Source organism: Erithacus rubecula, assembly GCF_903797595.1.
Source record: "Erithacus rubecula genome assembly, chromosome: 1".
NCBI lineage: Eukaryota > Metazoa > Chordata > Aves > Passeriformes > Muscicapidae > Erithacus > Erithacus rubecula.
In genome coordinates, this window is record NC_136658.1 from 108,053,168 (window position 1) to 108,077,947 (window position 24,780).

General features: G+C 41.9%; 1 protein-coding gene across 1 annotated transcript in view; it reads right to left on the bottom strand.

Moving 5' to 3' along the window:
* Positions 1-573: 573 nt before the first annotated feature.
* Positions 574-24,780, bottom strand: part of UMODL1 (uromodulin like 1) — a 51,067-nt gene continuing 26,860 nt past the window's right edge. The window contains exons 13-21 of the mRNA XM_079298183.1: positions 21,842-22,055; positions 18,850-19,307; positions 17,917-18,059; positions 16,112-16,348; positions 15,066-15,225; positions 12,458-12,545; positions 9,848-10,055; positions 855-904; positions 574-763 (exon numbers count right to left, since the gene is read on the bottom strand). Of these exons, the coding sequence (XP_079154309.1) occupies positions 9,868-10,055; positions 12,458-12,545; positions 15,066-15,225; positions 16,112-16,348; positions 17,917-18,059; positions 18,850-19,307; positions 21,842-22,055 (1,488 nt within the window). The 3' untranslated portion in view covers positions 574-763; positions 855-904; positions 9,848-9,867. The remainder of the gene's footprint in view (positions 764-854; positions 905-9,847; positions 10,056-12,457; positions 12,546-15,065; positions 15,226-16,111; positions 16,349-17,916; positions 18,060-18,849; positions 19,308-21,841; positions 22,056-24,780) is intronic.

Below are 24,780 nucleotides of genomic sequence, written 5' to 3' on the forward strand. Positions count from 1 at the left end.
ATTTCTGTGGGAATGTATTTGCCATAGGGCAAAGAAAAGAGAAATCCACAGGCAATGTGTATTTATCAGAAAAAAAGCACACAGTGAGTAGCAACAAACTGAACAACTGAATTATTGCATCTGCTGCTGTTTTAAAGGAAGAGCTTGAGAAAGGTGTGGAGAAATGAGTAAAAAAATTCTGTCCTGTGGTAAGAACCACCTGCATAGCTTTAACAGGTAGTTACAGGTCAGGCACCTAGGGAAAAATGCTTTTTGTATGTTTTGTGTGGTCTCCTTATCACACATAAATTTCTTCTGCATGACTCTGCAAATCCCTTTGTCAACTAAAGCTACACATTGAGAATTTACATATGTCTGTGGTAAAAAAAAAATAGGATATATTGTGTGCAGTAATAATGTACCCTGACAGGACATGGCAAGTCATTAAGCTGTAAAATATGGCAGAAATGATAAAATACTTTAGGAAGTTTAAACTTGACATATAAGTATAGGCACAACAGGAAAACAACAACAACAAATAACAAACTACTAACTACTAAAGCCCCAAACCATTTATTGTTTGTCAGGAAAGAATGTGAGAACCTGTGCTATTTTTGGGACATGGTTACAAACTACTTTAAAACAGTTATTTATGTGTCTTCTTCTGCTTGGTAGATAAATATAATAATTTGCCAGGTTGCTGAAGAGTTCTCAGTGCAGAATGAAACCCTGCACTGAGATTGAAACAACACTTCTGTTTCAGATCCTGAACAGCTTCCACCTTCTGCTGGGAAGGAAAATGCATCAGTGCCAAATCATGTGACAAGTAATGTGACAAAAGCACTCTGTCTCCAGGTAACTCAGTCCTGGCTCACCTTAGCTTGTGTAGTACAGCTGCCTCCCCCTGGTTTTGTGATTATGAAATCTGTGAAAGGAAAGGAGGAAATTGTCTTTGCAGTGTAACACAACAGGGCAGGAATTAAACATAGGAGATTAGTTTTAGGACTAAGAATCATAGATTCATTCTTGGTTTGGGTTGGAAGGGTAAAGTTCATCTGTTTCCAACCCTCTGCCATGGGCAGGGACACCTTCCACTGGGAGAGGTTTCTGAGAGCCCCATTCAGCCTGGCCTTAGACACTTCCAGGGATGGGGAATCCACAGCTTCCCTGGGCACCCTGTGCCAGGGCTGAGCACCATCACAGCATCCTCTGCCTGCCTTGGGTGCTCCCTACCACTGGCACCAGCACATGGCAAAGCAATGGCAGGATTAGCAAAAAATTAGAAAATAAAATATAAATATAATAAATGAATAAATATAAACCCCAAACCCTGCTGGCAGCAGGGAAAACAGTTTCTCTGTGAAAAGATAGAAGGGCTGCCTTCCCTTCAGCAGGAGGAGCCACTGCTGCCAGCTCAGGGGTCAGGGACTGGGTGGCTGATGCTCAACCAGGGCATCTCCAGGTGTGCTTGGTCAGGTGTGACCTCAGGGAATGGTGTTTTATCAGCTGCCAGATTCCTGGTCTCTGCCAGTTCAAATCCCTCTGTGAATCTATTCCAAACAGCTCCTTACAAGTGTACAGCTGTGGAGGGGCTGCTTCTGGTGACTGCAGATCTTCTCCTAGCAAAGCAGAGGCCAAAGGCACCTCTGTGAGCTCCCAGGAGAGAGCTCAGGAAACTGGGGAACAGCTACAGAACATCAACTCACATGGCTGTGCTGAGTGAATTAGTCAAGGCTGTGTTGGCAGGGGAAAATGCAGGAAAACTTTCCATGAGATTTTACTTGGGCATGTTAATAATGTAAGGTTGGTTTGCAAGGGTACCACAAAGCACTTATTAACTGCAACAACTGTAATTGCAGATTTTTGTGTGCAACTAGACAGAAAACCTGAGTAAACCTGTGTCAGTAAATGTGCAGAGCATGCCTAAGGGATTCTGTCAGATGTAGGTTAGCAGGGTCCCTCTGACTCCCAGAGGGAGTGCTGAAATAGAGACAAATCTGTTTGCATCTTTGTGGAGAAAGAAAACAAACTTCAAGCAGGTGTCTTTAGAGCACAGATACAGTTTGTTCAGCTGACAGTCATTAATGCCTGTTCCTGAACAAACAAAAGCTGTACAGTCACAGAAACAATTTAAGGCCTTGTTTTATCCTTTATTCCATCTCCTGCTTCATCCATCATCTGCCAAATGCAGCAGGAATTCCAGCAAGAAGCTGCCATGAAGATTTACCTCAAATATCAGCAACTTGCACAAAGGGAGGTTGCATTTTCACTCAGCACCCCACTTTCAAAAAGCCCAGGCACCATCACATTAACTTCAAACTGTATCTCTTACTCTTAATTTTGAATTTCCTTGAAAAAGTTGAGCAGATGCCTGCACAGGCCTGAATGAAGGCTGCTGTGAGATAAATGTCACATCTTGCTCTCAGGGACAAATTCCAGAGAAAGTCACAGCAGCAGAGTGGATTTGAGTGGCACTAGGGAATTCAAAGCAGGAGGAGCAAAAATGCAGCAGACCAAGACATGGCACAAATATCAGTTACATTGATGGGAAGACACTTCTGTCTGTGCTTACAGCAAAGGAAGGCAGTGAGTCAATAGCAGAGGCACCCAGGTGTTCCTTTCCCTGGTGTGTAGGGATTTATCCCATGAAAATCCCAGTATCAGTTTAAGAAATGGAATTTTGGGAGAAGTGCTAGAAATAACAAACTTGGAAGATGCCAAGCATGTATTTTCTCAGGGAGACCACACAGCCTCCAGTCTGTACAGGGAGTACCAGAAGAGGTACACAGGAGCATAACAAGTGTGAAATCTTTGGGAGCACTGTCTCACAAGAGAAGTGCAGGACACAGGACACCCAAGATACAGGACAAAGACACAGCATGGACTTCTGGCATACTGACTTTGGCTTTCCTAGAACTCAGGTGAGAGTTAGATGTCCTTTCAGGGAAGAGACTAAACTTCACAAGATCATGCTTTTCACAGATCTTTCAGGAAACAGAGGTGCCTTTCTCCTGTTCAATAATTCCATGTCACAGCTGTAGCCAATCAAGTGAAAAGGAGGAGAAGATGTAGTCAAACAAATGCTAAGAAACTCAGGAAATTTGCAGCAGTAATCTACCATCTCCTGTGACTAAGCCAGCTGATTTTTATGTGGGCTACAAAATGTAGTCTCAAACAACTTATCAGCTGAAAATCTTTCAGGGACAATAAAAGCATGCCCAGAAGCAAACAGCATCATGTTCAGCTGTAACTCTTGATGTATTCCTTACAGACACACACAAAGGTGGGGCCTCAGAGCTGCTCTGTAAAAATGAAAGTTGGATTAAGTAAAAATGGCATTCTGAATTCATATTTTCACATATTTGGCTGAATAACCCAGTGGACAACTTTGCTCACTGGGCAGGTATGATACAGAGGATAATTCAATGTGCTGGAATAATCCTGAGAGGACTATTCATATGTAACACTCAGTAATTAGCCTCTCAAGGTTGGCACAAGAACAAACACATGACCCTTCTGTCTCCATGTACCAATAATAGCTGCATTTGTTCAAAATATTGCTGTGAATCCCTTCCTTCATCTTTTCAAATTGCCAGATGCCAAAGGCAGCTACTAAATGAGAGCACTGTTTGTGGCCAACATTCCTTATCAAAGCTGCAGACACTCTGAGAGGCAAAGCCAGACAATTTCTGAGTGGATTTGCAGTTTCAGTATTACTAAGCATAAGCCATGAAGAATCCACACTGTCAGTGGTGTTATTAGCTGCCAGCACATTCCCAAGGATGCAGTGACATTGCTTGCTGGAATAATTATACCTAAATGAAAATTCTACCCAAATGTCTCAGACAGCAAGGCAGCCTCTTCTTGGAATTCAGAGTCACCTCCACAGTCCTGAAGGCAGCAAGGTTTTTTTGGGATGGATTTGTGTCAGCCTGCTGAGGATGCAGCTCCTCATATCCCTCTGAACCATGTCTGATCTGCCTCCAAACACCAGGGAAAGCAGCTCCATAATGCCACCATACCTGGAGATCTCAAGCACTCCTCAATGCTTATATCAGTTTTTTCCTTGGATTCTCCCAAAGGTTTGATCCAGGTGAGGAAAGAGTAAAAGTCCATGCAGCAATTTGCCAAATATTCCTTGCATCAGCAATAAAGTAACTAAAGCTTGTTTTCTCTTCTCATTTTCCTTAGGTTCTGGTCCTCCTCAGAGTTACAGAATCAGACACCCAACAACTCAAAGAAAAGCAGCTGCCAAATGATTCTGTTCTTTATGGAAGAGAAATGCCACTCTCCTTTTGAAATTAGTTACTCCTGTACTAAAGCAGGAAAAGGAGAAAACCACTGTTTAAATAAAAGTTTATTATTTCACTTGTTCCTACAAATACTTGTAATTTTCCAGAAGGTATTAAATATTAATAAAGAAAATTACCTAGAAAAAAAAACATTTTTACTAATATTTCCTCTGTAAGGACAGGGACAGGAAAAGGGAAAAAGATGAGCTCAAATTGATCTCTCTGCACTGTAAAATTGCAGTATTCCTAAAAGTGCTTAGCTTTCTCTAACACACACCTAAACACACAAAAAGATAGTTGGATAAAACTAATAATATTCCTTACAGTTATGATTTCACCAAATCTAGTTTCTAGATAGAAATATTCATTTACCCTGACCATCCTAATTGTTTTAGCCTTCATCATGGAGAGGATTGAACACCAGATGATTTGAACAAAATATTGTGAGTGGATGTTTTGAGATCCACTGCAAACACTACACCAGTGTCTGATTAGTGAAACTTCCATACAGAATTTGAACTTTATTACTCTGATCTTTTCCTTGCCATCTCCAAATATTCTGGCTCTTTCTTGATTCTTCTTTTACACTTGCACTAGGATTGTTTTGAGTGTGTAAATATTTGTGTCAGGTCTCTGAAGCTTTTCCTTCTGTGGATTTCAGAGGAAAAATCATTGGGGAAAGGAGGGCACGAGAGGCAGGGAAGGGAATTTTCTGCCTGTGAATCAGGGAAGCCATTAGGAGGCTCTCTGCTCTAAGCTTAGGACTAAATCATAGTCAACATCATGGTTTTACATCAATTGCAGCCACATTTTTTCAGTTCCTTTGTTTCCTTCCGCAGCCTGCAAGAAACCTTTCCAAACAGGCATTAAAACCTGTCTTGTTTATAGATTAATGGATGAGGAAATTTTCCAGTATCTCAGATTTTTCCCAACCCCACTGGGACCAGAATTTGCCAGCATTATAATATGGGGGAAAGGAATAGTGATGAGTGTTTTGCATCAGGGGTCAGCAGTGAACAATGGGGGCATTAGACATGCACAGCACTGGCCTAAAGAAGTTCTTAGGAAAGTGAGAAGTCAAAACTAAATCTTGATTTCTATATATTTTTTCACCCATTGCTTTAAATCATTATTTAGAGGCAGTGCTTAGTTGAAAGAATAAAAAATAGGCAAAGCTAAATTTTTGTCTTTGAAAAAAGGAAAAAAAGCAATTCATGAGGCTCTTGGACACAATGAGGCTAATTTCTTAATCCAGGTGATAGTACAAAAACAGAGGAAGCATTGCTACACCTCTTACTTACCAGCATAGATAAAATAAATGTTGGGGGCTTTTTTGTTATTTATTTATATGTTTATTTATTTACATTTATGTTTTTAAATGGCAGAAATGTCAACATTGGCAGCAGCCTGGGCTGCAGTGATCATGCCCTGGTGGGTTTCACAAGCCTGAGGAATATAGGTCAGGCAAAAAGAATACTGAATTTTAGAAGACCAAACTTTCAATTGTTTAAGGAATCAGTGGATGGGACACCCTGGACAACTTCCTTCAGGGGAGAAGGAGCTGTGAAAAGCTGGCCACTCTTTAAGAACCTATTGATTCAAGCAAACAGCACTCAATTCTTCTTATGCAGCAGCTGTCAGAATTGTGCAAATTAAACACCTGGGGAGGCTGGTGTGACAGTAGTTTCAGATTGAATCAACACATTGCTGCAATAAATTGGACTGGGAATGCTGAATGCTCTTTTGGTTGTCACTGCTGAAAAGGATGAAACCAAAGTAAAGATGAAGAAAGAGACCCTGAGGAGGTACAGCTGTATAGTTGGTGGTAACTGCAGTCCACTGGGGCTTGGATAAGGTCCTGTGTCATGTTTTCTGTGATTTCTGAACATTACACTGATACTAGAACAGATCAGAATCTGCCACATCCACCAAGTGCACATCTTTAACACCTGTGACTAAATCACACAGGAAAACATAACAGTACAGAAATCAACAATAAGTTACAAGGATGCTTTTATTAAGATACCAAAATTCCTATAAACAGACTCAGTCACAAATAACAATTTCTGCCAAGCATGCAAGGTATCAAATGCAAGCTACTGATTCATATTTCATCCTGAGAAGTAGTGCTCAGCTTTTGAAAATGGCATAGCTCCACCAAAATCAACAGGCAGATCTCTAATCCTGTCCCCTCCAAGAAGTTCAGGATTGTAAGTACTAAAAACTAGAAAAGTGTTTGTAGTAAAATAGCTGATCCTGTCACCGAGTGCAGAAGAGAAACACATTTCACATTTGACAGCAAACTGAGCAAAAGTTAAGAGACTCCTGCATAGAAAAAAACTAATGGTTATATTGTTGTCCCAAGAAATTGTGGACTCCTCATGCCTGGAAGTGTCTAAGAGCAGGCTGGATGGGGCTCTGAGCAACCTGGGATAGTGGAAGGTGTCCCTGTCCAGGGCATGGACCTGGAGATAATTGGTCTTTAAGATCCTCTCCAACCCAAACCATTCTATGATTCCATGTTCATCATACTAAGACTGTGAAGATAATTTATAGTTTCACCACTTACAACTAGATGGATTTTTTTTTTTTTTTAAGATCAGGATCTGGTAACTCTTATTATTTCCATAAGGAAAAGACAAGTGAAAGTGTCTTACTCCTTACAGACTCACTTGAATCTAAAGCAGAATGCAAAGGATTACTCTGAAATTTATTGATATATTTAACAGGTATATATAAAAGCTCTAAAAATCAATCAGTACAGCCTTTTGCAAAATGTGGAAATCTTTTACCCAGTAATCTTACTACCTCATAGAAATTGGACTAGGAGGATAGAAAAGCCCCTTTCCTATGCTATTTTGTACCCAAAGATCACCACCCCAGTGCCATCCAGAACTGCTAGAAACATTCATGACTTCAAGCTAAGGACCAATTTCCACTAAAAGTGATTTATAATGGTGTCCATTGAGCTTAAGGAGGAATTTCTTTTTATAAATTACCAGATTAGATGTGACCCAGGCACAGCAGATTATCCTGTGTAGGAGGAGTGACTGCAGCAAACAGAACCAGGGGCTGGTGGGACAAGTTACTGACACCTCTTTGCCTCCCAAAACACTGACTGAGGTGAGAGATTTGGGACAGCAGAGAAGAGCAGCCCAGGAAAGAGCCCTGCAGGAGATGCTGACTGTGTGGAAGAGATTTTTGCTCCAGTTTATCCAGCTGAACAGACTGTTGTTGTATCCAATGGACTGTGTAAACTGAGCCTTTGCTGCTGCACTGATGGTCTTGCAGCCAGGCAAAATTCAGGTCAAATTTACAACTCTTCATTTGCAATTGGAGAGCTCTCACTTAGGTGGGCAGCACTGTGTGCTTGGCTGCACAATCATTAGGATCTAATTAAGCAGAATACATAGGCACCAATTGATTTATCTGGAAAAACATGGGCTGCCAGCAGCAAAAATAGTTTCTTTTTTTTTTTCTTTCTTTCTTTTCCACTGAATCCTTGTCTACTACAGAATGAATCAAATTTAAAAACTCATGCTGAAGAACAGCCTGAGTAGGTTAAACCCCAGATCCACAGTGGCCCTTCCTTAGTTGGTGGCAAATCCAATGTTTGTTCCCCAGTTTCTGTATACTTAAGGCATTGCACAATTAGGTCTTCAACGCCGTTGCAGCTCAAAGTTTCAACCTCACCCTGAGTAAACAGCAAATTACAAACTGAAAAAGAGATCTCTCTGAGGGTTTGCTGATTTACTTCCTTGAATATCAATGGAAACATGCAGCTTGTCAATATTAATGGCACAAGTGATGCTAAGATGAGCACATAGTGATATGTCACAGTGAGAAAATAGATCTTGCAACTTGAAGAGGGAGCCAGATGTCTTTGTTTTCTTCCCTTCTATTTTATCAATGGAAAAACTGTCAAAATTCACTTCAACCTGGAGCTGTTGTCACAAAGAGTTTTTAGGAAGAACCAGATTGCTAAGAAAAGGTGGAAGGGAGAAAGGGGTATAGAAGCCTTTTATATATTACATTAATTTGAAAGAGTCAGTGTTGTGTAAAGCAAGAAAAGCCAAATGTTGAGTGAAGACAACTTCAGTTCTCCATGTGATGAGATATGATCCCACTAGGAAAAGAAATATAAACCAAATTAATCAGGATTGAGCCAGGTAATCAACTCCCTTCTAAATACAGTAAATGCATAGGAAAGAAGAGCTGAGTAGTTCCAGCTCCAAAAAGGAGCTATTAACTGAGAATCCACCCTGATGTACAAGTGCTCTGAGCCTGATAGTATCCTTTATGCTACAACCTCTTTGCACAACTCCAGAATTCCCATTACAACGAGGCATTGCTCATGCAAGCAGAATGAGGAATGCAAGAGAAGCCTCTCCTTGCTCTGTGGAGACACTCAGAGATTTCATGTGTAGATTTTGATTGAATGAACCTCGATATGCCCTTTATGCTGGCTGGTGGGATTTGTGTCCCTGATGGATCTACAGCTGCTGGAGTTGTACCAAGGAGTCCTGGGTACCTTCCCTTGGGACTCCTGACACATCCAGCCCTTGGGAAGCCACCAGAGCATCACCCTCACCTGCAGCCATCTCCCAGGGGCTGCCCAGAGATGGAAAAGGTGGGATGAAAGACAGGGAAATACAGCTAAATGTGGCCACTCAAGACTTAAACGAAGGAAGCTGGGATAGTGTTGCCTGCCTTTGCCTGAGGTGTATATTGAACATTACTGTGCTCGGTGGATTGAAATTAATTATCTGCAAATGCCATCAGTGCACTTAGTGAGGCCATGGCATTGTCCTGTGGGAGGATCCCTGCCCCAGGGAAGGGTTACTGACTGACTCTGGCAATAATGGCAAATAAACCGTTTCCAGGAACAGAATTTGATCCACAGCAAACATCCTTGAGCTGTGAAGTGGTGTTAGGTGTTGTTTCTCTGCCTGCCAGCTTTCTCACTTCTCTCTCCTCCTCTTAAAAAGACAAGCACACAAATGATGCTGAGCTGCTAATTTCACAGAAAAAGTGCTGAATCTTGTGGTATCCTATGGTTAATTCTCCTCAGAGCTGTGTTTTCAGCCTCTCTGCAGGCACATGTGGGCACTCCTTATGCATTTCAATATTTCAAGCTCTTTATGTTTAACATCCTACTACTTCTCAAAAAAAAAAAAATTAAACCTGAGCTTTTGCAGAAAGGGATAACTTCTGAGGAAAATTTATAAAGAGAGTGGTAAAGTTTCTCTCCAGTATTACACTAGTCACTGGTTCAAACCTAAAAATTATATGACTTTTTTGTGGAAATGCTTATTGGTGTTTTCTAAAGTTATGTGCCATTTACTCTGAGATCAAAGCCATGAAAGAAGAGGAAGGACCAAAGCTGTCTTCCTCCTCTTATAGTTTGCATAATTTGAAAAGAGGGAAGGACAGTAGGAATTTCTTTATTACTTATATGGCCTTTACCCACAGCAGGTTCAAATAATCTCATGTAAAAGATGTCATGTACAAGTATTTCACCCTTTTATGAGGAGATAAACAGCAAAAATTTCAACTGATCATAATTCAGTACTTACTGATGGTAACCTATGAATCACTAATCATAGAACACTTGGTAGCTGAAGTTGTCAGACTTGATCCTGAGGTTGTATCTTCCTGTCTTTCTCTGGTACTGGAAAATGAGAAGGGTCACAACTCCCAGCACAAAACCAAACACAGCAAGGGCTATGAGGATGATGGATCCAATTCCCATTCCAGCTTCCTTCTGTCTCTTTGAATCAGATGCTTAAAAAAAAAAAGAAAAAAAATCAAGGAGTGAAAGAAAAAAACCTGAAATTCCTAAATCTTTTATTGGAGAGAGAAACAAGCCCTGCATATCAATTAGCCAACATGCCAGTACAGAACTGTGCTACAGAAGTGTATCAGCCTTCTGGGGAGGGTGATGCTCATGGAAAGGGTGTGAGGACAGACCATGTTCTCATTTTACATACCAGTGTAGAGGCCTTGCACACAAGAGTGTGATTTTCAGCTAAAGTAAGAATTAAAGAGTTAATACTGGTGACTTAATGCTGCCTTACTTTCAGAAATACTTAATAGGTGAAGCATTCCCCTATCTTAATCCTGCCTCAATTCATCTATGATTATAAAAATTATTTGATTGGCTTTTATCATATATGTAATTGTTCTTCAAAGACAGAGTATTTGGGGAAGGATTCTCTGTGTGTGCTGGGTCTCCAAGCTGCCAGCTGAGCCAGCAGAGACGTGGCTGGGGTGGTCAGTGGAGTGACACTGGCTTGGTCACCAGGGCTCAGGGCTGCACCTGAGCAGTCATTTAGAGCCAGCTGAGCAGCCTGAGGCTGTCTGCAATGTCTGCACAGATCTGGCAGACAGGGCACAGGACCTGCAGCACATCTGTGCTCTGCTGGAAGAGCACCCAGACTCAGAGGGCAAGGAAAGAACAAACCAAATGCCCCAGTGTGGGCATTGCCAACTGCCTCCCAAAGCACCACAGATCACAGACAGAATTATCCTGGTTCCCTTTTTGCCACTTCCATATATTTGCCCAAATCTGCAAGCAGAAACCCCTGTCCCTTTATTATTATGCCTCTCTTCATGTTTGTACAAGTTCCTATAATTCCTTCCTCCAAAGACTCCATGCACCTACAAAAACAGGCATTTGTTTGCTTACATTTTCAGCACAGCACTTGTTTTGTCAGGCACTTGTGTGGTACCTGAGGTACACAGAAGATAAATACCCCTGCACACATGCCTGCAATTAAAGACAAGATTTTTGGCCAAAGGGCACTGCTGGCAACCACAGAGGTCAGTAAGAGCAGTGTTCAAGCCACGGAACACCCAGGGCATCATTCCAAGACAGGCCAAAGCAGTGCTGTGGAATGTATTCAGTCTCATTTTTGAATTTCAGCATAAAACAAAGGAATAAAGTAGAACATGCACAGTGGAAATTGCAGCCTGTAGCCAGACACAGAGCAGGCCCTCCTGAGGACATGGAACAATGGCCTTTGCCAAAACATGTACCAATCTTTGGCAGAGCAGGTAAAGTTTTTTGTGTTTCACTGCAGCACTTATATTACCTGACATCATAATGTTATCCCCTTCAACACAGAGATGTAAATCACTTAAAATGTGGTGTAATTATCCAAACTAGAAATAAGAGACAGCATCCAAAAGTACCACCTTAGACTAGAAATCAATTTAGCACAACCCAAAGAAAGCTCCCCTCACTAGAGGCCCTTTTGGAAAATGGCAATTTTTCAAAATTAGAAATACATCAGGAACTCCAGATGTAAGAGCTAAACAAAGAAAGCTGCAATAATTGCTTCATTTTTTTTTTTTTTTAATAACTAATTCAGAAATGAGCACTATTTGAACTGACCATTTAATGGAAGAAAAATACATCTTTATTCTTCTAAGTCAGAGTCAGTTCCTAGGTCCAAAAGAAGATTATGAACTGTCTATCCATGGTAGCCACGAGTTAAGACTCTGATATTGGTGAAACAAAATACTCTCAATGAGTGTTTTATGTTAAGAAGTTATAAATATAAAGCTGGAGGGGGACAAATGACTGAAAACATGAGACCACAGGTGCCCTTGAAAGCATCATTCAGTTTAAAGACAGGAAAAGCAGGTGCATAACAAATTAGACCTTGCTCATCCCTAGTGCTGGTGTTCACCCTCAATTAAGCTGTGCTGCACCAAATTAACCAAGGGTGCTGTGCATCAGCATTCCCCTCACCATGGTAATGAAGTCAGTACCAGGAAACCAAAGGAAATACAATAAAATCTCTTACATCCTTTAATCTGGTACTTCAGAGCCCAAAATAATTGCAGACTAACAGTAGTGCAAACACTGAAAACTGATTGCAATCCAAAAGATCGATTCCACTTTCACACTTTACAATTGAAATAACTGTTTGATTTGTGGCTGTTGCACTTGTCACTCTGTGCAAACAGCCACACAAAAGCACTTTATCTTCCTTTCTACATTCCCTTGATAACTGACACAGTCCCTGCTCTGAGGAGGGCACCTGCTTCTCCACGTGGCTCCAGCAGGAACACCTGTTCCCCAGGAGTGGAGAGGGGCACAAAATCCCTGTGTGTCACAGGCCTTCAGTTCCTTTGCCAGCACAAAATAACCTTGGCATGATAATCTGTTCACAACTCACCAGCTGATTTCCACAGGGGTCCCCAGGATGTTCTGTGCAGGGCCATGGTTTCTCCAGCCTTCAGGAGCTGAGCCCTTGCTTGGCATCTCTGCAATGACCAATTCAAATTCCAACAAGTCAGGTGGATTACTAATTCAAAATACAAAGCCTTCTGATGAGCCTGTGGATGCCCAGTGCTACTCTCACCATTGGGCTTTTGTTTCTTAATGTTATGCTCTATTAAACTGAAATTAGTACCAAAAAGAAGTCCAAAAGAAATGGCATCAGTATAAAATCTGTAATTAGTCACACTGGAACACTCTGCTGTGAACAGACATTTCACACAGACACCTTTTCATTAACTTTCAGTTTATTTTAGAGAAATGTTATGGGAAAATAAGTTTATCACTAATGCCAGGGTTTTGCAAGCACTTTTGCTTGAATGTTTCTGCTGCCCATGGCAGGCAGGGCAGATACTGCAACCAGAAAAAGCAGCAGCAGCAGCTTTCAAACCCTGGTGAGTTGTGTGTCATTCTGAAGCTACCCATAACCTCAGTGACATGTGAACCACTAATCTGGGAGCTACAAGGGTGGAATCCCTGTCCTGTGGGATGCTGGGGATCAGCTGCTTTAGCTCTGTGTGAACAGTACCTGCACAGGCATTTTCTGAGCACTTCCCTTGTTTTTATTTGCTGCCTTTTTCTTTTAAGTTGCAGCCTAAAGGTCCTTGATAGGAACCAAAAGTTACTAGCATTATTCAAAGGGTACTGTGGCTGTCCTGGAAGGGCATAAAAAACCTCAGAGAAATGGCAGCATCATACCATGATCAGCAAAATCTTGTTTACACCAGAATGTCTCATCAGTGTTACCAGTTTGGCTGCACTGGAAAACCTGTACAATCTACTGCCAGCAACATTGTCTTCAGCTGGGCCAGTCCCCAGAAAAAAACCTATGTATTTATTTATGAGTTTGGTCTCAAATAGCTTTCCCAGGTGGGTGAAGCCATTAGAGAACACATTTATGTAGTTGTTCACTGGTGGCAATGAATTTTTGGTTCCACATGGCCATGGAGCAGCCACATTCCCCAAACATCTGCTCAGTGGTGGCACATCACTTCTCTTCCCATTCAAAGTAATTTTTCTTACTCATTTATTGCTACTTTTCTCCTCAGCCAGTCCATTTTTTTTTTCAGCTCTTAACTTTAGAGCACCTTACTCTTTTCCACAGAGGAAACAAGGAATAAATAGACTGAGCAAAAAGAAATAACACAAGATGCAAGTATCAAGTGTGTGGGTGAAGAGCTGAGTTAAACCTGTCCTAAAGCAAATCACTGTTGCCTAGAGTAACAGATCAGGGGGTCAGATCCCAGACCCAGAGCATTTTCCCAGCCACCTTACATTATTTACAAGTATACAAATATATTTACAAATGTATTGCTCATCTTCCTTGATCTTTGCACCTTCTGCAGCTCCTCCTCCCTTCTTTGTAAAAGCCATTGCTCACTCTGTGTAGATGTGCCTGGTACTTGTCCTTCCCATATCACAATTTAGCCTCAAATATACTGAATTCATGACTTCTCATAAGGGTAAATTTTGCATAGGAGAAAGATCAATGCATCCTATATATATTTATATTAATATCCAGCTGCAAAAACTGGAGCCATCTTTGTCAGTCATGTTTCCTGTCCCTACTGTTTTTTTATTTTTTGTTTCTTAATCTGAAGGAAGACTTATACTTTGAGAAAGGAAACAAGCATCTTCTGGCATCCTTTTTAAGTCCTTTAGGAAGAGATCATTTGCTTTATAATGGGTTTAAACTGTGTTATTTAGAGCTAAAGGAAAGTGTTAAACAATGGGGGAACACCAAACTGCTAATGAAAACATCCTTAATAGAAAAAGAGCCAGGAAGGTTGGCAGAGGAAGAGGAGAATTCCCAAGAGTCTGCTAGTAAGAAAAAAAGAAAAAATAATGTTTAACTGGTGGCTTATTTCTGTGGTGGCAATGCATTTTTAAATAAACTGTGTATCACTTACTTGCAAGTAAAAAGACAATGCAATGCTTTGTAGCATAGACAATTAAAAACTTCAGTTCTTATCAGAACATGGCTTGGTTTATTGTTTTAAAAAGCCATAATAAACTCTATTAAAATCACAGCCCTGACACTGAACTTCCCTTCCTGGCACCTAAACTCTCAGTTGAAGAAGCAAATCTGTAGGGGATAAGGAAAAAAAGGACAGAAAAATATATAAATTTACTCAGGCATTCTTCTGACACTGCCACTCTGGGAGTTCCTATTTTGTGACATATCCAGCTGAGCTTTTCTACCCAGCCTAATTTCATTGCTTTTTTAGTCATCCTTAAAATGAGTGAAAGGTCCAACTCTGGTGTGCAAGCTCCATGCTTTTTTCTAGGAGGAGGAGCAACAGAAAGAAAAGGTAACACTTCCATATGGTTGTAGTGTTTCCTCACTCCTCTCTGTTCTCAGCAGAGAACAAAGAAAACCTCAGGAGTTTTTTTTAAACCTTGTTTGGAAACATTACTCCTTCCATTCCACTGCAGGACTCCATATGGCACTGAGAAAAATACATTTTTGGGGATGGGGAAATAGGATATCAGAGCAAAACACTTACAGTCCTGCAGGTGCTTCCTGGTGACTCCAAACAAATACGAATTCTGCAGTGTAAGTAAACCACAGAGGTGTTGACAAAGGAAAAAATTTTCATCTTAAACTGAGCTTTGCTTGAATTCCCATTTTCCAGCAGCATGGTGTAAGTATTTGGGATGGGACAGCTGAAAAGGGAGACAAAAGCCACACAGAGCAGGTAAGGCTAGAGAAGGCAGGTTTTGGTTATAGCACAGAACTTGGGTTTTAAAGCTTTTTTTCCTTTAGGAAGCCACAACCAGACCCTTCATGAAGTAGCTCTGGCAGTGCAGTGGTGATAAGGGGCTGTTTGCTGCTTTATTCTCACAGTAACCAAGTAAAACAGGAGATTGAGAAGTGGGTAGAGAGTTGGAAGAGAAGGGAAAGACTAACAGAAAGAAGGATTAAAACTTGGCTTCACCAAACACAAATTGAAAAAACTCATCAAATTTAAAGGACTAGATTTTGTTACTGAGCAAAATTATTATCCTCTATTTTAAGGTGGCAGGTGAGCCTAAGAAAAATTACATTGGGGTGAGATCAGGGATCCAGACATGAACAAACCTCCTCCTTCACCAGAGGCTGCTTTAATATTGTATGTGAGGAATTAAATAACATATTTCTTTGTTGACAAGAGGTACATAAGCTCTTGATAAAGCTGAAACCACAGAGAAACCTCTGAACTGTAGAGAAGGAGGGAAAGCATCCATTTCTCAAATGCTCTTTCACTACTGACTGCCAAAATCAACTTGAAGTGATTTCTTCAGGTTAAAAGCAGAATTCCCTCACAAAACTGTAAGGAAGACAACCAAACTCAAAAAAGCTTCCACATGGCCCTTTGAAACCCCTTTTCATATCTACCTTTCTTGTTCAAAGAAGGTGTAACCAGGCCAAACAGAAAGGATGAGATGTGTTCTCATCCTGTGAATGATGAGAACACACATAAAAGGCATTTATAATATAACATATTATTTGTCAGTACTAGTGTAAGACCTAAGGTATGGCTCATGGTATTTGCAAATGGCATTGCTGTACCTGTTGCTGATAAAAACAAATGAGAGGGGATCCACTGAATTATTGGTTGGAGTGGCCCAGCAGTCAGTGAGAACCACCTTGAGCTTGTTGTCTGCCCTCTGCATCCCCACTTGGATCAGCACATCCTCACTGGCAGAGATGCTGAAATTTCTGGGGACTGGGGAGTTTCCAATGAATAGCTGCATTTCTGTTCTGAAATGTCCAGATCCATGCAAATCCTCAAAGATGGTGTAAAGTCTGAAAAATCAATTATCCTTCTTTAAAGACCACAAATTTGACTGTAAGGTTCTGCAAGCCTTAAATTAGTTCCTTTCCCCACATATTTAAACAGTGAAGGATTATCTACAGTACAGGATGGCAGGACACTGTTCAAAAGGAAAGGTGAAAATGCATTGAGTTTTCATGTGGGAAGGCAGAGAGCATGGAAACACAAGTGGGAAAATCCAAAGGGAAACATAGGTGGGAAAATCCAAAGGGTAGTCTCAGCAATTCAAACAGGGCAGAGAGAAATACCTGAGTGAAGCAGGAGGGCAACAAGACTGTGAGCTCTCTGAAAGTTCAAAATAAGGACAGTGAAAGCTTAGTGCAAAAGAGAAGAGCCAAAAAAACAAGACAGGAAAAATATGAACAGAAAGTGAAAGGCATGAGAAAATTATAGAGCTCAAACAAAAGAGGCCTGACAAGACTTTGCTGGGGAATAGAAAGGCAAATACAATCTCTAGACAGAGCTGGGAAACAGAAACTGGATTTGGTGTCAATAGTTTAAGCACAAGGATAGGAAAGAGAGGAGGTGCACTTGTATGAAGGGAGGACACTCCCCATGAGAAAAAGGCTTGTGCTGTCACATTTTCTGTCAGCACAGCCTTGATTTTCTGTGAATTGTGGCTCTGATTTCATATTTCTTGAAGGTGAGGCCTGCCAAACATAAAAAGTATTTGCATGATGTACCTTCTGGTTTTTCAAGTTGACCAAAAAAGGATTTGTGAAGGGATAAAAACTGCCAATCTCAGAAGCAACCTGCCACATAGCAATCTGCAGGTCCACATCAGCTGGAGAGATACACAACTGATATGATCCAAAAGCAGGAAAATGCTTTTAGTGCTACAAGGGATTGCCCAAGAAACAATGAGGAGAGAGGAATTCTGACTGCTGAACCAGCAGTTCTCAAAGGTTTGTTTTCACCTGTGGTTTAGCCAGGTAAAGACCAAGCAGGTTGGATCTACAGGCACATTAGTTGGAGTAGGAGAGAAGGAGATCCCTGATACCTTGGACTGGCTACCTGGAACACAGGCTGGACAGAGTTAGAGAATAAAGTGGATATTTATTAAAGGCCTTTAACAGATACACCTTGGGCAGCATAGGAGCCTGGTAGAGGCTGCAAGCCTCAAGTTTTTTGGGCAGGTATAAATTTGATCTGTTTGCATACCAGAGGTTAATTGTCCAATTACAGCTTCAGGTAATGAAGTCACATTCCCCTGGTTTGCTTCCCCATAACTTACTTTTGTTTATACTTTTCAGGCCTGAGGCTGTGATGGTGACCTTGGCTCTCAGGCCTGGCAGGATTGTTTTGTCTGATCAAACTGTGAAGAGAGCTTGCTAACACTCTATATGGAGTTCAGAGTTATACACTAATGCAGTACAAGATCTGAAAAATAGAAAAGCTAAAACTTAAGGCATCATTCTGAGCCCAAGACTCCCAGCATGGCAGACTCTGCCAGTGCTGTCACTGTACCCCTGGGGGTTTTCCCAGTGCAGCACACTCAGACACTCAGCACAATTTCAAAGCAGAGAGAGTTGTTCCTCACCTTTCTGCAGTGTACCCAGAGGAAGTCAGGACATCATTTTGAAACACACAGTGGATGAGACTGGCAACATTCAAGTGGTGGATTACTCCCTGAGCAGAAGCATCATTCCAAAGGGTGGTTTTCACCACGGTAGTAGTTGTGTTCTGCAGCACAGAAAGGAGAAAACACATCACTATTTTCAAGGTTGTACCAGAGCTTTCCAGCTTCAGGGGCTTGGGTTTCTCCTGACAGCAAAACTCAAACAGATTAAACCTCCAGCATCTTTAGTGCTGTACAGGGAAGCAAAGAAAATACACCAGTCTTCCTCCTTTTCCTTTTTGTCATAGCATAGTATCATAGAATCACAGAACAGCTTTGGCTGGAAGGGATCTTAAAAATCATTAAATTCTAAATGCCCTGCCATGGGCAAGGACACCTTCCACTAGACCAGGTTGCCCAGAGCCCCATCCAGCCTGGTCTTGAACACTTCCAGAGATGGGGCAATGATCATTCCTTAGCAGTGGTCATTGCTCCATAGGGGAGTTTCTGTTCTTTGGCATGGTCTGAACATAGCCATCAGTCTGGGATCCAAAGAGTGCTCTCTCTCTTTTTCCTCACTGCAGGTAGCTATTGAAGTATTTGTCAGCATGAGATGGTAAAAATATTTTTAATAAAAACAGCTGCAAAGGGAACCCAGAAGAGGCATGGGAAGTGACACTCAGTTTGGAGAGGCCCTTGAATTTTTCTGCCTGACCACAAAGATTCCCCTTCTCTTTGGTGTGCTTCTCATCACACACTGAGAGATAACTCAGGAAGGGGATTTCTTTCTCCAAAAGAAGTTCATCAACTAATACACTGTACACCTAGCTAAGGATCTGCCACTGCCTCTCCCCTCCTGAAAGAGAAATAAAGTGCTCCAGAGTTTGTTGGCATTTCCTTGATCAGAGGACTTACGGTCTCAACTTGGGTGCCACAGTCTCTCCAGCCCGCCTGCAGCACCACGTGGGTGCCATTGCTGGTGCTCACATTGCAGCCAGGCTGCCCCAGGAACAGGGAACTCTCTGGGATAGACTCCTGCTGCAAGAATCTCTTCTGGATGGCAAGGATGATCCTCTCAATTTCACAAAGCACACTCAGTGCCTCTTTGATGGAAACCTCTTGGGCGGGTTTGGCAAGAGGAGCTGGAGAAGCTCGAGGGGAAACATCAGGAGCTGCCATGGGATCTGTGGGGAGAGGAGTCAGCACCGTGCTGGAGAACTTGCTGTCCTCCAGAGCTTTGTGTTCAGCAGGAGAAAAGTCCAGTGAAGCAGGGGAGGAAACATGAGCAGAAGTTTGCAAAGATGTCACAGGTAAAACTGTGCTGTGCACATGTTTCTTATCCATCAGTGCTGCCTTCTGGCTGAAGGGAAATGCTGAAGAGGGACAAAAATAAAGTACTGTTGTAATTTACATGTTCAGATTGGTCTCATCAGGCAAAAGCAAACTCTTAGGGGGAAGGAAACTCACAGTTACTGGCAGGAAACCAGCTACTTTTGTGCTTTTAACCTGCTCTACGTACTGCCAAAGCTGGGGGTTTTTTAGAAAGGAGCCCATGAGGCACATGAAGTGCCCATCAGTAAAGCTCAAGTGCTTTATTTCCTGGCAGCTGCAATAATTAGTGTGTAACACATGTACATACAGCTTTTGGAAGATCAGTGCTTGCAACTGGAAGTTGCCCAACAAGTGCTTGTATGTTTTTGCCTGGAGCTGTAGGAGACTGCCCAGTTCTGGCTGGGCACATAAACAGGAGTTTGATAAAAAAAATCCACAGGTCCCATTTGTGATCAGTTACCACCCAAAAGATGGGACCTTGAGTACTCTGGAAAACTCAGTTTTGGGGATGCAAACCTCACGTGGCAGCCCCATATTGCACGTGTGCCCTGAGAGAGATGAACAAATTCATTGCAATCTGTAATGGTTCCAGGCACAAAAAAGTGGGGGAAAAGGGAAGAAAAGGTTCAGATCAAGGTGTGTTAAACACCCAACATTCAGCACAGGTCTGATGTTACACCCTGACTATTCACCCACCACTGACTGAAAGAGAATCAAGACAATAAATTCCATTTGCAGGGAAGCACAAACAATGTGTCTCATTGCACAGAACTTCTCTTAAATCATTTTAGTGGCTTAAACATAAAAATACCACCTATTTCCTGAGCAAGATATAAAATCTGTACACATGTATAAATCTTTATGGAACTGCTCAGCTTCCAGAAATGCCTCAACTGAAAAAGTCACTGATTTGCACAATAAAAGAAGGAAAATAAAAGTTGGAGCTCTTCCAGAACTGGATTTCCCAAAAGGTTATTATCACATTAATATTTCAGTTAAAACTGAACAAAGGTCGCTATCAATTGACAAATCATTGTGACTTCAGTTAAAAATGTTCCTTATCATTGTGGTTACAAAACCAAAAATAAATTACAGAAGAATAAGCCTAAGAGAATTTAGGAAATTAAAGACCCATCATACACCAGCTAACAAATGACCTGAGGAAAGAGAGAAGCCAGATGAATCAGCTCATACAAAAATGTAGTTTGTAATACCAGCATTTCCTCCCTGCTGCCTTACAGAGGTCAAGACACCTATCAAGTACTTTCTCTTATTTTCTCTGTTACCTCTTCTGTCCCCTCTACTACTGCTAGGGAAAATCACTGAGAATCTTGATAATCCTGTCTAATTTTTGTGGCAAATATGAGAGATAGAACTGTTAAAAGAACCTTACAACATTAAATATAAATATAGTACATTTCCAGTCCTAAATTGATCAACTGCCCAAGGGTCTCCTCAGTTTTTTCCCCATTTCACAATTCTGAGATGCTGAGTAAATGCCCAGCAGGCTCATGTGACTGGTTCAGACTGCAGTCTTGTTGCTGTCTTAATTTTTATCTGGCCAAAATTTTCATTTTTGAGAGAAAATACCATGCTTTTATTTCTCTTTCCGAAGTCTAAAAACTGGAGCAAACATGACCCTCAATGGGACTCAGAAAGCAGCACCAACCACCTGCTCTGTGGGGACCTGTCCCTGAAACAAATCCTTTTAGCCCAGCTTTGAGGAGGGCAGGCACTCTACAAAACATTACCACAAGGTAGCTGTGATCCTATTAATTAGCAGGATATGTAACTTTCCAGATTTACAACTGTGAGTGTAACAGGCAAAAAAACTATTCTAGAGTAGAGCATAAGTGTTTCTGAAATAATTTTGCATGAGATTCTAATTGACAGTTTATAACAACCTTCTTTGGATAAATGGATCATGTCAGGGACACATTATTTGATATTTTATTTCAGAGGTAACTTGTGAAACAGAATTCAGCTGCTCTTAGTCAGGAGGTTAATGTTTTTTGTTACTTACTTCAATTACATTTAAAAGAAGTTGTACAACCAGCCATCAAGCTGGGCTTGGCAAAGTGTGGGCTTTCACCTCAGCTCAGCCCCACAGGTGTGTGGGGAAACCAACTACTCCCAGTGAAGAACTCACATGTTCATTTATTTATTGGGATTGCTATTTCATGGGAAAATTATCAGTGAAAAGCCAAGGGTAATATGTTCTTAAAGTATTTCAAACAGTGCAAGTTATGGCTGTGTTCAGGGACACATTTCCACTGGTATAAATCCCTCAATCCATGACCTCTAACATCTCCTTACTTTTTTCTCTGTAAAACTGATTCTAGATATTGGTTTTGTCCTTTGGGATCAGTGGTACCTCACTTCCTATGTCATCTGTGGGTGTTCTCTGAAAAACTTACTGGATGGATAAGCAGGAGCAATATAAGGAGAGAGGAAGGGTTTTCATCCATGTGTTTTACAGATACTTTCAGCACAGAAGACACAGATTAATGACCACAGATTAATGATTTTATCATCTGTCTGGCTCAGAATTTTTGGGGCACAAACTGCTCCTCACCTTGTATGGAGAGGCTGCTCCTGTTGATGGTGAAGTAGGAGCTGTGTTCCAAGGCCTCACAAAAACTGGTGATGACATGGTGGACATCCACTTCTTCTGCAAGCAGCAAATTGAAACTCACCATTGTGCTCCCATTCGTAACACCCGTTACCAGCACTTTAATCAGACCAGCATCCATCTGCTGGAGCACCTCAAGGGGCAGAGATTTATGCACCTGGAACAAAAACAGAATGTACATGGGGATGGGCAGATGGAGCAATTACATTTCAGGCTGTGTGCACTGCTCAGAAATGAGTGCTGGGCTTCCTGCTCTGGAGGAAAGCAGCAGAAAATTGACCTTTTGCTTTGTAACATTTTCATTCCAGAGCAGCTGAAGGATGTGGTGTATGTTTAACCATGAATATTAAACAAGCCAAGTGATTAAGATATCTGTCATTTGGCACAAGCCCTTGCCTCTAGTAACGGAAAGGGAGGGAGGAGAGTGCAGGGAAGCTCCCATGTTCTGCCTCAAAATGCCTCTGGGGAGAGGAGCAAACCAATACAAGGAATTGCAGGTGGAAGTGAAGGTGCTCCTGAGACTCAGAGGGCTCTTTCAGCCCAGGAATGTTGCAACTTGGAGCAGGTGACCTTCAAGCTTTGATTTACAGCTGATTTCTCACCAGAGCCAAGAAAAACCCCTTTCCAAATGCCCAGACCAGGGTATTAAGGGACCAGGTAGGGGCTATACTGTGGCCACTTCCACCTGCATCTTCCTCTCCCTGATTTCTGTAGGAAATATCTGGATCAGCAGGGCTGGATTTCAGCCATGAGTTTAAGCCACAGTTTATTTCAGTGTGCAATGCTCAGGGATGCCAGCAGTGATTCCCACCAGGAAGAGCCCAGGGAAGAGGCAAGTACTGGGAGCCACCAGAAGAAGCAGCCTTGTTTGCCTTGCACCCTGCACAGAGCTGGAGTGGATGCTCACAGCTTTTGTGCCCTGCCTGCTGTGCATTACCCAATCCTGACTTCCCCACTGTCTGTCATCCAGCCCTGCAGATGGTTCCAGGATTTGCAGGTGTCCTGCAGCCCTTTCCTGAGTCACCAGAGATGATGTGCTTCTTGTGCTGTGTGCCAAGGCAACATGGCACAGAGCAGACCTTGGAGTGCCCCATGGAGCACAGGCAGAGCTGGGAGGATGGAGACAGCTGGCTGCCCTCTAAAAACCTGGGCAGGACATAAACTGTCCTTGTCAGACCCCAAAGCTCTCATTTCAAGACAGGGCCTCCTGGGTTCCTTCCAGTCTCTTTCTGTTGTTTCACAAGCAGCTACTGAAAGTTGAAGGTCAGACCTCAGTTTTCAGCATTCACAACTTTTGTCTGAACTTCTCAACATTAAACATGGACACATAAGATATCCTTTTAGCCCACCCTGATTTCATCCTCTTTCCCTATTTGAAAATTTTATTTGTTGTTCTTTTTCACAGAACCACAAAAGCACTGAGGTTGGAAAGACCTCCAAGATCATCAAGTCCAACCTGTGACCAATCCCCACCTTGTCCCCAGCCCAGAGCACTGAGTACCACATCCAGTCATTCCTTGAATACCTCCAGGGATGGGCACTCCAAACCTCCCTGGGCATCCCCTTCCAAGGCCTGATCACCTTTTCCATGGAGAAATTCCTCCTGGTGTCCAACCTGAACGTGGCCTTGAGGCCATCTGCTCTTGTCCTGTCACTTGTTCCCTGTGATCAGAGCTGACCCCCCACCTGGCTGCAGTGGTTTTTTTTGTTTTGATTCTATCCTTATTCCTATTTTTCCTCCCAAAGCAGGACACAGAGTTCGAATGATGTCAGGGCACATTCACAGTATTTGTATTTAGCCACTAGGTGACACTACAAAACCCTTTATCATAGAGACTCCAGGATTTCCCAACAGGTACCACACCCTGGGTTATCAAAACAATTCTTGATGAAGCAGGGCTGGGAAAAAAAGTAGGGGTGGGGGAATGGGACTTTTTGGAAAGAAATATTCAATATATAATACCCTTGAGTACAGGGATTTCTTACCAGAAAAATTATCTTCAGGTCTGTCATTGCATCTGCAATTTCTGTAGCACACAAAGGAAACCTAAGTAGGGAATGCACTGACAGTCTGGGAACTGGGAATAAGTAAGTGTAATGTACAGTAATCTGAACAGAATATTGTTTGAAGGCTGTTTTCTCACTCAGATTAAAAATAAACCCTTCCCCACTGTCTGAAGAAAGTACCAGAGCACCTCTGCACATCTGCCCAGTCACCATCACCAGCAGCTTCCAGGATGTGAAGGTGGATAAACTCAAATAAACAAAATGGTGAAATTGTACTGGCATAGTGAAAATTCCTTAATCCCTGTTCCTACATTCATTCCACATTCATAGAGCTTCAACTCTAATCATTTTGGGTGCATTCAGCTACACAAACACAGGCTATGTGCCTTCCAAATGAGGGGGTCACCTTCATAAGGCATTATCATTTATTGCTTTCACACTTCTTGTTACTCTGCTAAATTTAAGACACCCAAGTTCAAAACAAACTTTCCACTTGGGAATTGATTGCACCTCAGTGAATGCATTTTCACCTCAAACCTTTTGCTTTCCCAACTGATTTTCTTGAGGACAAGCCATGATATCCTTCTTGGGGTGCTGTAAAACACAAGCTGAACAAACCCCAAGACTTAAATACTTTTTTACCTTTTGCTATGTTGTTTTTTAAGTGGCATTACAAGAAAGGTGGTGGAACTGACCTGGACAATGACAGTGCAGCTTGTCACATCAAATTTTTACCTCCTTCTCATTATTTAAAGGATGATATTTCCATTTGATGTCCTGCCAATTTAGCCACATGGCACTTAAGTGCTGGGGCTAAGGAACATTATACACATTAGGATTTATAAATCCTCTGAATTGTAGATTGGGAATCCAGA